The 14,187-nt window shown below is 46.5% G+C and overlaps 2 protein-coding genes across 2 annotated transcripts; one reads left to right on the forward strand and one right to left on the reverse strand.

Moving 5' to 3' along the window:
- Nucleotides 1-15: 15 nt before the first annotated feature.
- LOC149340611 (kunitz-type serine protease inhibitor 161-like) lies at nt 16-784 on the reverse strand. The gene has a single exon (XM_089551302.1). The coding sequence runs from the start codon at nt 748-750 to the stop codon at nt 367-369; it is 384 nt and encodes a 127-aa protein (XP_089407428.1). The 5' UTR covers nt 751-784; the 3' UTR covers nt 16-366.
- Nucleotides 785-11,840: 11,056 nt separating this feature from the next.
- Nucleotides 11,841-13,543, forward strand: LOC149340612 (isoinhibitor K-like). The gene is made up of 2 exons (XM_089551303.1): nt 11,841-11,993; nt 13,211-13,543. Exons 1-2 carry the CDS (start codon nt 11,942-11,944, stop codon nt 13,396-13,398), a joined length of 240 nt encoding a protein of 79 aa, XP_089407429.1. The 5' UTR covers nt 11,841-11,941; the 3' UTR covers nt 13,399-13,543.
- The last annotated feature ends 644 nt before the right edge of the window (nt 13,544-14,187 follow it).

The raw sequence follows: 14,187 nt of genomic DNA on the forward strand, positions 1-14,187 counted from the left end.
CATCACTATGGGAACGCCAAATTACACTGCCCAATTTACAAAAAGCATGCGTCGTTACTCAACAAACACATTAAAAGAATGTTATTATTGTATAACCTAAAATGTCACAAGGCCTGTATTAGTGCGCTCACAAAAATAACCAAATGCGAATAGCATGCTTAACTACACCACATGTGATGAATTTAAAGGAACACATTAGACCATGGAATTCAGAAGATGAAGCAAAACTTCACAACAGAATACAACAACGCTGGTACGCTGGTGTGTACGTGTCAAAGCCACTGGGATCAGCTATATTTGTTCAAGGCGCTGGTAAACTAGTCCACTCAACTCGTATAATTGTATACGCACATTTTGTCAGGTGGATCAAAGTGAAAGAGCTGTCTTTCTAGCATCTGTTCTCCCAAAAAGATGCGTTACATGCATACCAAGTGCTTTCCCGTCCAGCCCAGTGATCAGATGCGAGTTCGGCATGTCATCCCTTGTATCTCCGGCTTCTTCGCAGACACGTCTGCACTCGCGGAGTGTCCGAAATCGGTTCGCATTTCCACCGCACCCTCCGTAGACGAACCTCCTGCAACGACCGAATAGGCCGTCGTAGAAGTAGAGGACGTGGTGGCCGAAGCAGTTTCCGGAACTGGCTGGCAGCGAGCACAACCTGCGTCCCCTTTGTGCACTGGCAACTGCGTGAGGAGTGAACGGAGCTCCTATCATCCGCTTTCGCAAACAAGATGCCAGATTTTCCGCCATGTCACAAAACGCACTAGTGCCAGTGACAGTATAGTATCATTCCCCATTCAATGGGAGTGCGCGCACCAAGGCATATATGGTTCAAATCCAGCTTGATGACGCGGGCCACATTCATAAGAAAGAGGAAACTTTGTTGAAAAGTTAAGCCATCAGGTGCGACGTTTTTATACCGCAGTATATTTCTGGCTGCAGTATTACGTGCTCGAAGAACCAGCACAGCTGGTCCGCCGCACTCATTACACAGCAGATTAACTTATTTGCTTTAGGTTATGACAAAATACGCGGCCAAATACTTGTACTTTGGTTTAAGTGTCATAAATATTGCTGTCGCAGTAAACTAATGTATTGTAGAAGCCCGAATTGAAGGCAACAATGCTGACAACCGAAATATGTGCTGTATTAACCTGAACTGCAAGGTTATTTTTCTGTCCGTACCAGAGACCTACAAAATGTGCAGGATGCTTAAAAAGAAAGGATCTTCCAAAGACGATAGGGGGGGGGGGGGGGGGGGGGCTGAGAATTGAGGGGTATTTATTTCGTGTGAACGTAGCGCGGAAACTACTGTAAACTCAGTTATAATGAGTACCTTGGTTGTAGCCCGCGAGAAGCATTATCCGCAGACGACACCGGCCACAAACGTCCGTATGCCGAATGATATAGTGTACACCTAAAAGGGGTAAAACGAAGGGCTCCCGATTGATTCGGATCATCTTGGGTGTTCTTTAACAAACACTATCATTGCACAGCACAGAGGTGTGCTTGCGTTTCGCCTCCATCGGAATGCGGCCGCCGCGGTCGGGATTCAGTCCCTCATCCTTTGGCTCAGCAGCCGAAAGCGATAGCCACAAAGCAACCGCGGCGGGCCGAGGGTGGTCCCGTCTGACGGAAGAGCACCTGTGATCGTGAAGAAATTTCGGTGATCTTTTGTTCCAATTACATGCTTCCCGTTGGATAAACATCAAGTGCATTTCGCCCCCCGAGGTGGTGCAAAAGGCAGCATTTTGAAGCTTCTGGTAGTCTTTGCCCTTCAGCTGGCTTTTTAATATATTTGGTGAGCCTGATGCCTGGATGGTAGCAGAAAATTGCGCAATATTTCTTGTTTATTCCTCGGAATAATAAAAATAAGGCGATAATTTGCAAATTTGTGTCACTTTCAGTCCCACTCACCCCTAATTTCGTCAAGAAGCGTTCAGCTGCATCTTACGGCTAGCGTCTACTTTCATAGAGTTGAAGTCATTTATATACACCTGATAAGCAATGTTAGCAGTCGCTGTCATTCAGAAATAATATTCCGGTGTTTACTAGTAACCACGGTAAACTTTGCAACCGGATAATTTCTGCGCACACTCACTTGAATGTCCTAAATTTCACTTACCTGCGATTTCACGTACAAGTGCAAGCAAGGCCAGCAAGCCGAATAGACGCGCCATCCTGTGTCTGGAATTCATTTTAAAAACAGGTGTGTAATCTCTTCAAGCCAAGCATGCCGAACATGCGCTATGGGCTCCGTCTGTACCAGTCTCCGGGGACGCTGCGCCGGAACTTGAAACGAGTACGGTCTACAGGGCATGTGGATAGCGGAGCCATTGAAAACGACCAAGCGACCTACCGCGACGACAGTGTTCGCGTGCAGGAATGCATTACCGTTGGCTAGTCCCCTCTGGCACAATGAGAGCCGGTCATGAAGCCTACTCAAATTTCGCCGTGACTGTCGCAAAGTGCAAACAGGCCGCTCTTTTCATCCTCGTAATGGGCTGTATTGTAAACTTCTCACAAAAGACCGGTGAGGGCACATTCGGGTTTCGATATATGCTGTAATATATATTTGCTGAGAACAACATCCCTGTCTTTGTCAGCAAAATGCCTGTAATCTTTCAGAAAGGCACGGCCGCTGGGATGGTGCAAAAGAAAGTCGTGTCCGTCCCTATTGCAAAAGAATAAGTCGTAACACAATTTCAAAGCGTAAAATGGAAATCCGTTGGGAAGTACGTGCATTTAAAAGTGAAATTAATTGTGAAGCAGGGATAAACTCTTTCTGACGTTCGAAAGGCGACCTGGGCGCATAGAGGGGATATTCACCGGTGACTTTCACTACCCCATATAAGACTACATAGGCAAGTCGGACTTTCCACTCCGCAAGTTTGGTCTCGAACTATCGGCAGATGATGCCCTCGCATGGTCTAGTTGCCGCTTGGGCGCATTGCAGACTTTTGTTCCGTTAATACACAGACCATCCCCATTGCTGCTGATCCGATCACCATTAATGAAATATCATCCCCCTTAGGCTGCTTCTAGCTTATAGTTGCGTTATTTCATGGTTGCACTGCCAAGAGGAAGACTGAGTCGACGATGCCGAACGGCTGCTAAACTGTCAATCAGGCAACGATATTTTTAACACTGCAAGATGGCGCATGTAACTAAAACTTTCCTCGTCTAGTCACCAGTTCCTTTCAAGGCTTATCGTTATTTTGAGTAACCGAAAACAGTTCTTCCCTTTCTGAGGCGACGCAGCGACTCAGCGTTTTTCCTTCTCTAGCATAGGGCGGCAGGGGTGCAATCGGGGAAACGTCGGCTTGTCAGTCACGAGGTCCTTGGGCTAGTACCACTTGCCTTCCGATTCAGACACCATGCTTCTTTTTGCGTCGCCGAAGAATTTCGTGACGTACGTACAAGGAACAAAATTTCGTTAGAGCCACACAAAAAAACACAGTCAGATGGCAACAGGGGGCCTTCCACACCGCAAAACCAGGCTGCGGGACTACGCGAGATTCAGCGGGAGCATCGCGCCTTGACTAGGGCGTGCGCAGTGCGCACGTGCAGCCGCTCACGTTTTCAGTAGCAACAAAAGTGGGTCTCTTCGCGCGGCGGAGCTTCGGGGCCACGGCGTGGCTCCCAGACGTAACTGATCGCGCGCTAGAGGTCTAGAGGTTACGGAATGCTCAAATCGGTACTTTTTTTCCATTGCTACTGTGACAGCTTCAAATCTGTACAACACGATTTCCCTCGCATGTCGCGTACTTAATGGAAGTCCGGCTGACATTTCTGTCCCGAACTCTTACATACACCGTTGCAACCACCACCAGCTGACGTCTACTATAATGCCCCTTAAATACACGCTGCCAGTGTGTGGGTTTGTATCCACACACTGAGCGGCGTACATAGGGCGAAATTGCACGCTCTACGCCAATGGAGATGTAACGTATGCCCAGTCAAGGCCTGGAAGCCTTGAAAGAGAACTTAGTATGTCGGGCGGTAGTTTTTCTGCCGTCCGTGGACATATATATGGCTCGCACTTCTACGAAGCGTGACGAGCTCATGAGCAAGTGAAGAAGCGTGCCAGAACAAGTGGGTGTGCTCACCAAGACGCAAATATTTGGCTTATGGAGCTTGTTTACGGAGTTCGAAAAGAGTTCCTCCCCAGCTGTCGCGCGCGGCGCAGTCTCGTTGAGTATTGTACTTCCTGGAGAGCCGGAAAGACGACAAAAGAGCTGCCACTCTGCTATTAACGGCACGAGTGAAATAGTAAAGGGGTTGCTGCAAATCGATAAGTAGGCACGTGCTCTCTTTCTTTCTTTCTTTCTTTCTTGCTCTCCTTCTTTCTTTCTTTCTTTCTTCCTTTCTTTCTTTCTTTCTTTCTTTCTTTCTTTCTTTCTTTCTTTCTTTCTTTCTTTCTTTCTTCCTTTCTTTCTTTCTTTCTTTTTTTCTTTCTTTCTTCCTTTCTTTCTTTCTCTCTTTCTTTCTTTCTTCCTTTCTCTCTTTCTTTCTTTCTTCCTTTCTTTCTTTCGTTCTTCCTTTCTTCCTTTCTTTCTTTCTTTCTTTCTTTCTTTCTTTCTTTCTTCCTTTCTTTCTTTCCTTCTTTCCTTCTTTTCTTCTTTCTTTCCTTCTGTCTTTCTTTCTTTCTTTCTTTCCTTGCACAGCCAGAGTGAGCTTTTGGCTCAAGCAGCACAACAGCTTGCTGAGTTTCTATCGGCTTGTTCTTTCACGCATATATTGCAACTCACACTTCTCAGCTGTGTCCAAATGCCTAAAGCACAGCTCTACAAGACTTTTACTGGTTGCAAGGCTTATCTGACAAGGTAGAAGCATAGGTCCCATTACTTGTTGCTCTTAAAGAAAATTCTAAATCTGGGACAAAATAAATTACGCCGGTTTAGCTTACATGGCCAAATGCGAAGTTTGTACGCCAGCACGTCGCGTTCCATTTCGTTTTTGTCCGAGGCTGCAGGGTTCCAAGGGCAGGGTGCAGACAAAAGATCGGTGAAATTGGTGATTGGGGACCTTAGCGGTAGCGCACTATAAAATTTTGGGAGCGCTTCATGTAACTTAATAAAGCACTGCTCTCACTGCACTGCTCTCAATCGCCCAGACGGAAGTTGAAGAAGACAACATGCAATGAGCAGCGCGAGAGAGTGGTAGTTAAACACAAGGGGTGATCGGTTGTAGCGACAGCATACTGCAACATGAATAAGTCGCACGGCATACCCTCTGCTTACACGGTGTATGGAAAACAAGAATGGCTGTAAGACTCGCTGATGTGGATGCTCGCACAGCGAGATGGTATTTCTTCAAAAGTCGAGTGGCTTATCAAAAAGAACTCCACAATGCTCAAGCGAACACTGATGCCAGTGTTGAGTTACCTGGAAAACTGGAAACGGTTTTGTACCACAGCACCGACTAAATTGCGGCTGCGACTTTTCATTTTATTGTATTGTTATTGTTATTTTGCTCTGCTACTGATCTAACTTTGTTTTTTTACCGTGAACAGTAAATAAAAAAAGCTGCAATAGCATACTGCTCTCGTGCTACAGCCAGCGAAAACTGATCTGCTAGCTCCTCTGCGGGTTCGAAAACAAGGCGCGGCGCACTCGTGGCCATATTTATGTTAAATCCGCAGGGCTAACTGGTTTCCGACGCTAAGACGACAGGACTTCTCGAGACTGGAAGCCTTAGTGCTACCGCACTAGAAATGCAAATTGAGGCAAACTTAAAATAAATGGAAAAGATGAACTGCCCGGAGTCTTATCGAAACTGTCTTTGCTCTACCAAGTTTTTTAACATGCCCTCTAGGCCTTAGTTTAAGAAGAGGCGTGTCTTAAAAGCAGTCCGGGTTATTCTGACACTTCCTTAATTTTTTTTTTCTGCGAGGACGGAGATCTCAAGCGTTGGAATACAGTGAGGGCCCATCGCTGATGAGACGTACGCATAATAATATTTTACCCGCTGCCGCAATTTTTAACGCGGTTAGAATTTTGGTACGAGCTCGACGTCATAGAGTCGCTTTATAGTTAAAAAAATCTTGTTCGAGGTTTAATGTATAGTTTGACCTACAGTTGGGCAGACCCTTAGGCACTTAACTGGGGCGAAATTTCAGGTCGAAGCCTACACCAAGCCGGGCCTTGGTTTTTTCATATCCATCCAGCCATTTGGTTCTTGATTTACCTTTCTTCTCTTGCAACAGTGCAACAGTACCATCTTTCTCGCTAAGATACGAAACATTTCCTCGGTTACACTTCTGTGATTTTGTACGCTTGCGTTTACCGTTTCTTACCTGCCTTAATTGTGACCCATCCCTTTTTTATTGCCGACCGAAGGGCTCGCCTAGACCAACCGATGCCAGTTTTCCAGAACTATTCACTCTTGATCGCTGGTACAAAGTTCATAGAATCCAACATTAAAACAGTACAGCGAGCATATAGGTAAATTTTAGAATTCTAGGAACGCCAGCTGGATTTAGATTTATTTTGCTTGTGTGATAGCGCTTCGCGCAGGCTGTCAGTGTTGAGATAAGGAGGAAACTGTGGTTCGCAGGGAGGAAAGAGGCAGGATGTCCGGAGGATGTTGTTCGAGACACTTCTTCCTTCGTCTAGCCTTAATCCTGGTTGTGGTCTTGGATTCTTTCGTTACTTTGTTTTCCTAGCTATATTTGTCTCCTTTTCTGAACCGTGCCACTCTTCCCGAGCAGGAAGCCGCTCCGACTTCCTCTGCAACTTTTTCGTGCTCCAACGTTATGCAACGTTTATTGTATCGTCCTGTCATCGAATCTACCAGCGATCCATTAGTATTATGGGCGAGGTGTTCTTGTATTGACGTCAACCTACTACCTGTCTGTCTGTCTGTCTAGCCCGTTGTGCTCTAAGCGGTGCGGGCCGGGCGCTATTATTTTTATTCCTTTTAATCACCTATACTAATCTTCTTTCTTTCTTTCTTTCTTTCTTTCTTTCTTTCTTTCTTTCTTTCTTTCTTTCTTTCTTTCTTCCTCTCTTTCTTTCTTTCTTTCTTTCTTCCTTTCTTTCTTTCTTCCCTTCTTTCCTTCTTTCTTCCTTTCCTTCCTTCTTTCTTTCTCTCTTTCTTTCTTCCTTCCTTTCTTTCTTTCTTTCTTTCTGTCTGTCTGTCTGTCCGTCCGTCCGTCCGTCCGTCCGTCCGTCCGTCCGTCCGTCCGTCCGTCCGTCCGTCCGTCCGTCCGTCCGTCCGTCCGTCCGTCCGTCCGTCCGTCCGTCCGTCCGTCCGTCCGTCCGTCCGTCTGTCTGTCTGTCTGTCTGTCTGTCTGTCTGTCTGTCTGTCTGTCTGTCTGTCTGTCTGTCTGTCTGTCTGTCTGTCTGTCTGTCTGTCTGTCTGTCTGTCTGTCTGTCTGTCTGTCTGTCTGTCTGTCTGTCTGTCTGTCTGTCTGTCTGTCTGTCTGTCTGTCTGTCTGTCTGTCTGTCTGTCTGTCTGTCTGTCTGTCTGTCTGTCTGTCTGTCTGTCTGTCTGTCTGTCTGTCTGTCTGTCTGTCTGTCTGTCTGTCTGTCTGTCTGTCTGTCTGTCTGTCTGTCTGTCTGTCTGTCTGTCTGTCTGTCTGTCTGTCTGTCTGTCTGTCTGTCTGTCTGTCTGTCTGTCTGTCTGTCTGTCTGTCTGTCTGTCTGTCTGTCTGTCTGTCTGTCTGTCTGTCTGTCTGTCTGTCTGTCTGTCTGTCTGTCTGTCTGTCTGTCTGTCTGTCTGTCTGTCTGTCTGTCTGTCTGTCTGTCTGTCTGTCTGTCTGTCTGTCTGTCTGTCTGTCTGTCTGTCTGTCTGTCTGTCTGTCTGTCTGTCTGTCTGTCTGTCTGTCTGTCTGTCTGTCTGTCTGTCTGTCTGTCTGTCTGTCTGTCTGTCTGTCTGTCTGTCTGTCTGTCTGTCTGTCTGTCTGTCTGTCTGTCTGTCTGTCTGTCTGTCTGTCTGTCTGTCTGTCTGTCTGTCTGTCTGTCTGTCTGTCTGTCTGTCTGTCTGTCTGTCTGTCTGTCTGTCTGTCTGTCTGTCTGTCTGTCTGTCTGTCTGTCTGTCTGTCTGTCTGTCTGTCTGTCTGTCTGTCTGTCTGTCTGTCTGTCTGTCTGTCTGTCTGTCTGTCTGTCTGTCTGTCTGTCTGTCTGTCTGTCTGTCTGTCTGTCTGTCTGTCTGTCTGTCTGTCTGTCTGTCTGTCTGTCTGTCTGTCTGTCTGTCTGTCTGTCTGTCTGTCTGTCTGTCTGTCTGTCTGTCTGTCTGTCTGTCTGTCTGTCTGTCTGTCTGTCTGTCTGTCTGTCTGTCTGTCTGTCTGTCTGTCTGTCTGTCTGTCTGTCTGTCTGTCTGTCTGTCTGTCTGTCTGTCTGTCTGTCTGTCTGTCTGTCTGTCTGTCTGTCTGTCTGTCTGTCTGTCTGTCTGTCTGTCTGTCTGTCTGTCTGTCTGTCTGTCTGTCTGTCTGTCTGTCTGTCTGTCTGTCTGTCTGTCTGTCTGTCTGTCTGTCTGTCTGTCTGTCTGTCTGTCTGTCTGTCTGTCTGTCTGTCTGTCTGTCTGTCTGTCTGTCTGTCTGTCTGTCTGTCTGTCTGTCTGTCTGTCTGTCTGTCTGTCTGTCTGTCTGTCTGTCTGTCTGTCTGTCTGTCTGTCTGTCTGTCTGTCTGTCTGTCTGTCTGTCTGTCTGTCTGTCTGTCTGTCTGTCTGTCTGTCTGTCTGTCTGTCTGTCTGTCTGTCTGTCTGTCTGTCTGTCTGTCTGTCTGTCTGTCTGTCTGTCTGTCTGTCTGTCTGTCTGTCTGTCTGTCTGTCTGTCTGTCTGTCTGTCTGTCTGTCTGTCTGTCTGTCTGTCTGTCTGTCTGTCTGTCTGTCTGTCTGTCTGTCTGTCTGTCTGTCTGTCTGTCTGTCTGTCTGTCTGTCTGTCTGTCTGTCTGTCTGTCTGTCTGTCTGTCTGTCTGTCTGTCTGTCTGTCTGTCTGTCTGTCTGTCTGTCTGTCTGTCTGTCTGTCTGTCTGTCTGTCTGTCTGTCTGTCTGTCTGTCTGTCTGTCTGTCTGTCTGTCTGTCTGTCTGTCTGTCTGTCTGTCTGTCTGTCTGTCTGTCTGTCTGTCTGTCTGTCTGTCTGTCTGTCTGTCTGTCTGTCTGTCTGTCTGTCTGTCTGTCTGTCTGTCTGTCTGTCTGTCTGTCTGTCTGTCTGTCTGTCTGTCTGTCTGTCTGTCTGTCTGTCTGTCTGTCTGTCTGTCTGTCTGTCTGTCTGTCTGTCTGTCTGTCTGTCTGTCTGTCTGTCTGTCTGTCTGTCTGTCTGTCTGTCTGTCTGTCTGTCTGTCTGTCTGTCTGTCTGTCTGTCTGTCTGTCTGTCTGTCTGTCTGTCTGTCTGTCTGTCTCGCATGCTTTGCAAAGTCATCGATTTGCAATAAGCTGTTGCCCTAGTTGATTCCGTACCTAATGGGTTGGGGTGCTGGAGCCATAGAGGGACGGAGTAAAATTCAGCATTCAGTGTTGCTATCGTGCTTCCGAAAGCATAATAACGGACAGAGCACCAGATACGAAAGCATAGTTTGACCACTTGAAACAGGACTGCACAGTCACAGAAATCTCGGTTCGTTTTCTTGCGCGCGGCCTTCCAGGGTTACGCACAAGTTTGACTGAAATGAAACTTAACAACTTAGTAGAGCAGAATGTTGTGCCAGTTGGTGTTGTGACATATTCAAGAAAACTTTGCGCAGATTAACACAAGACGGAGTGAGAAGCACGTACACACACACAAGCGCGCTTGTGTGTGTGTGTACAGGGTCAGTCAAAAGTTCCAAGGCCACAGGGTTTGCTTCTGACCAGCATAGTCTGGCAGTTGAGATACCCTCGAAGCTCAAAATATCTGTAGAGAATGGAAGAAGGATCGTTCTACCATCTGAGAACCTTGATAGCTTTATTGGAACCTTAAGTGCCAGGATATACCGATGAACTACCTGCTGAAGAAGCTCTAAGCCAAAGACCCTTTTCTCAAACATTACATGCCTTAGAAAGCCGGGCACCAGGCCGAGACAATGCTTGTAGCCATTGGAAATCGGTGGGTATTCAACGGAACTGGGGATTGAACACAGCTCCTCCGCTTATACAAAGCGGTTGCTCTAACTACTAGTAGCAGTTTTTTAAAGCGGCAGCATTCGGAGAGCCATGAAGGCGAAAACTGTCCGGCGTCGACGGCGGGAGCGGCGGCGATGGCGTCCAGGTGAAGCTTACGCCTGCCAACAATGGTAGACAGAGTTTAGGTGAATTTACTTCTCTCCAGTTGCCACCTGCCAGCCTTTCCCGTCTCCCTCTTTACTCCCCCCCTTTGCGCTTGAAGGAGAGAACAGGCAGGGAGATGCCCGACTAAGAATGACGAAGCAAAATTATAATGGCTAAGAATGACTCAGCAGAAATGAATAAAAAAAGTCGGTTACGGATAGAAATGGAATGAGAATTGAATCAGAATAAAATCATCATTGAAATAGAATCAAAATAGGAGTAAATTTTTAATTTGAATAGAGTCGTAATCGGAATAGATTGCCGAGTGAAAGAAAAATGCTTTCGCATTTCCTCCACGTCAATCCAGTTTAGAGGCGATCAGTGAGTCCAACAAAGTGTTGCGCTCTAATGTCACTGAAAGGCAACCGTGGAAAAATCAGTGTGCGCATTCCACACACGCGAGCCTCGGAAAATACGTTTTCTTATCAGCGCAGCTCCGTTCGTAAATTCACCGAACTCTTACCGACTGCTTCATGTCAGAGGATTGTATTTGTTTCTTTCTCCTTAAATGCTGATTATGCGCAGAGTTAAATAAAAGCAATATGAAGTGCAACCGTTTACACTCAAGAATTAAATTATTTCTACTCCTGCATGTAACCTGAGAAGCATTTAAATGGATTCCACGCCGAGAGCAAAACGCTTTAAAAAAATGCATTAAGTGTACCCCTCACATACAAGCAGCCGCCGCGATGGCTCAGTGGCTATGGTGCTCGGCTGCTGGCCCGAAAGACGCGGGTTCGATCCCGGCCGTGGCGGCTGAATTTCTTTGGAGGAGAAATTCGAGGCCCGTGTACTGTGCGATGTCAGTGCACGTTAAAGAACCCCAGGTGATCGAAATTTCCGGAGCCCTCCATTACGGCGTCTCTCATAGCCTTAGTCGCTTTGGTACGTTAAACCCCATAAACCAACCAATCACATACAAGCAAACACTGATTGCGTAGAGATGCAGTTTTACTTTCCATGTTACTCTGCCTGTAAAAAAAAAAGTGTAAGAAAAAATAAATTTAAACTGTGCCCCTAGCCTTAAACAAAGAGAAAATTCTTAGCAACCATCATATATATCCAGCTCTAGCTGCTTTAAGGACAAGGTCTGAGGGAAAGATGTTCTAAGTAAACAAGTACATAGTAAGGAAGAAATAACTGTTCCAAAAATTACAAATTTGCTCATAGAACTGGCTGTCTTGAAGCCACTTAGGTGCTCGTTCAAACTAATATTTCACTTTGTTTACGCGGCTAATCTCTCAAAAAAGAAAACAAGAAGGCAAAACGGGGCGTCCGCGTTTCTGAATAAGCCAGGGTGCAATAGAGCAAACTTTTTTGTTTTTGTGTTAATTGCGCTTGGTTGACGGCTTTATATTGTTTTTAGTCAGGCAGTGAGTTATGTCTATATACGGTAGTCACTCCAGTAGAGTTAAGCCGGCGGTGAAATAACGGTGATGCGCGGTCAGGCCGCGCATGCAATAAACGGGCAATTTTATTTTTGCAACATGTTTTCCCACTCGCGCGTGACGCGGCGACGTGGAGACCAGGGCGCCGTCTCCGCGCCCTTCGACACGTGCGCAGCAGCACGCCAAGGAAACCGGAACCTTGGGCGACATTGCGTGGCAGGATGGGGTGGCGTATATATTTGAACGCCGCCGGCTTACCTGCCACTGAACTCCACCGGCGTCCGCGACGATCTTAGGTGTCGACGATGCTTCGATTGACCGTGCTGGCGGCCGTCCTTTTGGCTATCTCGTTTCACGGTACGTTTCAACTATTTATTAGGTCCCAGTGACAGAGGAATTAGAAGGTAGAGGGGTTGCAAGCGTAAAAATACAGTACTAAGAATGGAAATTGAAAGTTACCCGCCGCGGTGGCTCAGTGATTACGGCTTTCGGCTGCTGACCCGAAAGATGCGGGTTGGATCCCGGCCACAGCGGTGTGAATTTCGATGAAGGCGAAATTCTAGAGGCCCGTGTGCTGTGCGAAGTCAGTGCACGTTAGAGTACCCCAGGTGGTCGAAATTTCCGGAGCCCTTCACTGCGGCGCCCCTCATAGCCTGAGTTGCTTTGGGACTTTAAACCCCAAGAAACCAAACCAAATTGAAAGTATTTACAACAGTTTCTTGCCATGGGACATTAGCTAAGGTTTCACGAAACAAAAACCAGTTTCGAAAGAGGAATTCGCTGATTCAAGCCGCTCTTATCTTAGATTCGTGAGGCTTAAAAACAGAGACCTCTCTTTAATGCTTTCGTCCTGTGTATTTTCAACTTGTGATGTTCAATGCAGAAAATAAATTTCAACATTGCGGTCTATGTGGATCAAAAGTTGTACCGAAGGCAAATAATGAGCCCAATTTAATCGCATGTGCGCTGTGAATTTCATCCGTAAGCGGATTATTTACGATAGAATACCTGAAGCCTGAGAATAATTAATTCGACTCTGAAAGCGTTTAAATACCTCCAGAGAGGCAAAGCACACTCACAGGCTGGCTTTGAAATGATGTTGCATTACCCATTGTGCAATTGTTGGGAGAGAGGAAACAAATTAAACTTTCCATTTCCAACCATATTCGCCAGTGAAGCAGGCGTGAAGGCGTCATATGACACGTCGTGTATTGCGTGCGGTACCTGCCATCTTCAAAAAGTAGCAGCAGTGCATTTTTATTATTAATCAAGGCGTGCGGTACCTGCCAGCTTCAAAAAGTAGCAGCAGTGCATTTTTATTATTAATCAAGGCTAACAATTAGGCATAATTCCTGTAGCTTCTGCCTTAAACCTAGCCCTGTTAAATAAGCCAAATGAAAACTTGAAGCGGAAGGGATTGACAGGTTATGTAAGCATTTATATTAGTCAAATGTATAGTTTCGTGGAACGAATTCTATCTCCAACATTTTGTTGTGACAGCGCACATGCTCTGAGTTGCTTGTGTAAGGTTGTTTTTTGATCGATATTCTTATTGTTTCTTCCCCTCTATCCAGGTGCCAATGCTCAGGGAAGGCCCAGCTTTTGCAGCCTGCCGCCTAGTCCCGGAGTCTGTCTAGCCTACTTCCCCTCATTCTACTACGACAGTTCATCCGGGACATGCCGAGAGTTCATTTACGGTGGATGCCAAGGAAACCAAAATCGCTTTGTTTCTAGGGAGGAATGCCTCCGCGTCTGCGGCTGAGATCACTTTTTCCGGATCGGAACTACTGTTGACGACACCTGCATCGCATTACATTATATACCTTCTGTTCATGACTGAAACAACTGAGTGACACCTGCTGTAGCGCTTCCAAAGTTATGGCAAAATAAAAAACTAGTCGGCACCATCCGAGACTCATGAATTTTTCCTTTTTATAACAGCTTCATATCATATCATGTTACTGTAGCGATTCAACCCGTCCGCTTAGCGCATGAACGCTGCCAGGGAATCCACAGAACGCCATCGGCCGTTCGGCTCTACGCCTTGCTCGTCGGTAATATAGTTTTTGAGGAAAGGAAATGTATCTGTGTCGCATATCTCGGTAGACACGGGAATGGAGAAAGATGGGAGTGAACGAAGACACCGTATTCACTAGACGCGCTTTTGTTCATTTCTAACCATCTAGCTGGCATGGGGGAGTGGTTAGCGTGCCCGTCTCGCACTCCAGAGACCCTGGTTCGATTCCCCTACTCGACCAAATTGCTAGTACGTTTTATTTATTTATTTAGTTTGACCAGAAAGGTTCATTAGGCTAATTGGTTAAATTAAGTAATTAACTAAACTCAGTCCCACTTGGAGCATCACTATACCATCCCTTTAATTGGTTTCATGGTTACTAGCCAAAGTACAATTGGCCCCGTTCGAAATACGCGCACTGTGACGTCACGACCATTTCGACCAATTGGAACAAGGTCAGCGTAGCTACGGCGGCCACCTGAGGTCTCGCTTTGGCTGTCAGAGTGTTGCTTTCGCAACAAAACAAACCTTACG

This window comes from Amblyomma mixtum, chromosome 6 (assembly GCF_055824585.1).
Source record: "Amblyomma mixtum isolate Tamu chromosome 6, ASM5582458v1, whole genome shotgun sequence".
Lineage (NCBI taxonomy): Eukaryota > Metazoa > Arthropoda > Arachnida > Ixodida > Ixodidae > Amblyomma > Amblyomma mixtum.

What these genes read in the sequence shown, in the direction of transcription:
- LOC149340612 (XM_089551303.1), top strand. Translation starts at nt 11,942, where the DNA reads ATGCTTCGATTGACCGTGCTGGCGGCCGTCCTTTTGGCTATCTCGTTT. An exon ending in TTTGGCTATCTCGTTTCACG is followed by an intron (nt 11,994 to 13,210) that starts GTACGTTTCAAC and finishes CCCTCTATCCAG; the next exon opens with GTGCCAATGCTCAGGGAAGG.
- LOC149340611 (XM_089551302.1), bottom strand. Translation starts at nt 750, where the DNA reads ATGGCGGAAAATCTGGCATCTTGTTTGCGAAAGCGGATGATAGGAGCT.